The sequence below is a fragment of the Mandrillus leucophaeus genome, unplaced genomic scaffold (genome assembly GCF_000951045.1).
Source record: "Mandrillus leucophaeus isolate KB7577 unplaced genomic scaffold, Mleu.le_1.0 Scaffold9, whole genome shotgun sequence".
Classification (NCBI taxonomy): Eukaryota; Metazoa; Chordata; class Mammalia; order Primates; family Cercopithecidae; genus Mandrillus; species Mandrillus leucophaeus.
Window position 1 is genome coordinate 4,468,689 of NW_012109807.1, and position 2,741 is coordinate 4,471,429.

General features: G+C 50.7%; 1 protein-coding gene across 1 annotated transcript in view; it reads left to right on the plus strand.

Moving 5' to 3' along the window:
• Positions 1-2,741, plus strand: part of RFX8 (RFX family member 8, lacking RFX DNA binding domain) — an 82,832-nt gene that overhangs the window by 66,959 nt on the left and 13,132 nt on the right. The window contains exon 9 of the mRNA XM_011969590.1: positions 2,256-2,350. Within this exon, the coding sequence (XP_011824980.1) occupies positions 2,256-2,350 (95 nt within the window). The remainder of the gene's footprint in view (positions 1-2,255; positions 2,351-2,741) is intronic.

Here is a 2,741-nt window from a genome sequence, read left to right on the forward strand (position 1 = left end):
TAATTTTTTTGTATTTTTTAGTAGAGACGGGGTTTCACCATGTTAGCCAGGATGGTCTCAATCTCCTGACCTCGTGATCCGCCCGTCTCAGCCTCCCGAAGTGCTGGGATTACAGGCTTGAGTCACCGCGTCTGGCCGTGAATTTCTTAATAGGGGTAGAACTTTATAACTCTGATGTTCTAAGTTGGCTGCTCACACTTCTCTTCCTGTAGTGGGGTGATGAACACGCCCGGGAATGCCCTGTCCCTGTGCTCCCAGGACCTACTCCAGGGCCAGACAGGGCAGCAGTGCTGATACCTGTTAGTTGAGTTAATAAATGACCAGTTGAGTGTGCTTGCTGCTTGACAGTGTTTATCTCCAGGATATCTCCTGTGGGGGAAAAGTTTAGTTCCTGCATCTGTGTCTACACGCACAGACTCCTGTGTCTCCTCAATCATGCCTAAATTGCCTTGAGCTAGATGTCTGCCTCGCCACATTCTCCCATCACTCTTGTTACTTGCAATGTGAAGTTTAACAATGGTGCTTTTACCATATTTCATTCCTTTCCAAACAAGTGATAGGAAGCAGGTGGATATTTTTGCCATTTGCTATTGATCATTGTCGTTTTTCAAGAAAACAATCCCCCTGCCATAAAGAGCTCACATTGCTGGCTGGTGTGTGTTGTTGCGTCCCTGGGGAGTGAACCTAGTGGCAGGAGGAGCTCTCCAGACTCAGGGAGGACCTGGGAGGCAGGGAGCTGCAGGATGGTTACCGATTATGAATTAGGGGCATCTCTAGGCACTCCTATCATGGCTACGGGGAGGGTGCCAGGCTCCCCTGTGTGTGTCCTCTCCAAACACTCGCTGCCGGGATGCCCCAGGTAAGTCGAACGGCCTTTCCCTCTGTGGGCATAACTCCTTGCTAGTACTCTCAGCTGTGTCTACAGCTGCCCGCTCGGTTCCCATGAACCCCTTCAGGCTGGCAGCTGTGTCTTATTCACCCTGGGCCACCCAGCATTGCACTGGCCCGCAGGAGCACTTCAGTGTTTCGTGACTTGAGGCATACAGAATTCAGGAGTGCACAAAAGCACCACCTGTAAATTAGCCCATCCTCTTTCTTTCACCTTGAAGTAGGGCTGGCCATGGTAGGGTTGTGCCAGTTATTAAAATACTAAAATATATCATCCCTAGTTGTTGGTAAATGACCTCTGCCTGCTTCCCTCCACTGTCCTGTCCCTTGATAGTGTCCCCTGGCTGACCCCAATCCCAGATGCTCCCATAGGGCACTTTTTTTTCCCCACCAATCCAGCAACTAAAAGGTTAACACCGAATCCAGCAGGCTTCAGAGCTGTTAGGATTACTAATTCTGAGTAGTAATTCTGCAGTTCTGATTAGTAGGAACCCAAAAGGTCCCGCTTCCAATGCACCGGCTAACCAAACCCTGCTCTTGCCCCCAGCTGGATCCCAGGGAGTCCCAGGAGGGCATGAGAGCCCCTCTCCAGGTGCCTTCCATACTGCCCGCTGGTCTGGCCAGGGCTCCTGTGCTCCCACTGGCATCTTCGTGAGTCCCACCAGGAAGATGCAGAGTTCTGCAGGGAGATAGCAGACTGCCAGCCACTGCTGATACCTGCAGGCAAATGCTTCCATTTCCAAGTCCAAGTGCACCTCCACCAAGCCTCAGGGGACCGCTGCAACCGACTCAGTTTCCCAAACTCTGCTTGGTGTGCTGAAGCACTCAAAAAGCTGGGAAGGCCAAAGGCTGTTCTTTCCCTATCAGTGCTACCTGTGCAGGTGGAGGACCCAGAACCTGACGTCACACCAGGCTCCACCTAACTGAGTGCATAACCGCAGGCAAGGCACTCACCCTCTCTCAGCAGCTTTGATGTCTGCCATCACTTCAATGACATTAGTAAACCAGCCCTTTTATGAAGATGGCAAGGATAGGTGAGGTCATGTCTGTATCGTGCAGTGAGCTCATCTGAAGACAAGGTCTGGATAATTGCAAGGTGTACTTATGGTTTCAAAATATTTCTGTTTCAACAAGTGGCAGAGGTGGCTCACAACAGGTATGTCCATGTAATTCTGAATAGATGACCGCAGAGGTGACAAAGCCAGCCCCAGGACATCCTCTGTGTTCACAATGAGCGTGAGGCCCTGGGGAGCCCCTTCGAGCTATTGTTCAGTGATGCTCCCAGGTTACCCAGTACACAAATACCTACAGAGAAATTCCGCTCTGCTGCATGCAATCTTTTGTTTGTTTATTTTGTGTCTTTGTAGGTTTAAGAAACTTAGTTTCTTTGCTGGGAACATCAACAGATCTCAGTGTATTCCTCAGCTGTCTGTCTTCACATCTCCAAGCATTTGTGTTCCAGGTAGGAAGCTGTGACTTAAAAAAAAAAAAGTGTGTTGACCATTCTAGATAAATGAGTGCCCATTGCCTAGGGGATGGGAAAGAGGCTTCTTAGGCTCTGGCTGGAAATGTGTCAAGGCTGGCCTGGGTGTGAGGGCAGGGGATGGTCCCCAACTCTAGCAGGCGAAGAATGGGGGCCGGGGGAGCACATCACACAATGTGTGTGTGTGTGTGTGTGTGTGTGTGCGCGCGCGCGCGCGTGCACGCACATATGTTTGGGTGCATGGGAGTGTGTGGTGAGCATGTATGTGGGTGTGGTGAGCGTGTGTATCAGTGTGTGAGCATGTGTGTATGTGGGTGTGAGCATGTGTATCAGTGTGTGAGCATGTGTGTATGTGGGTGTGGTGAGCGTG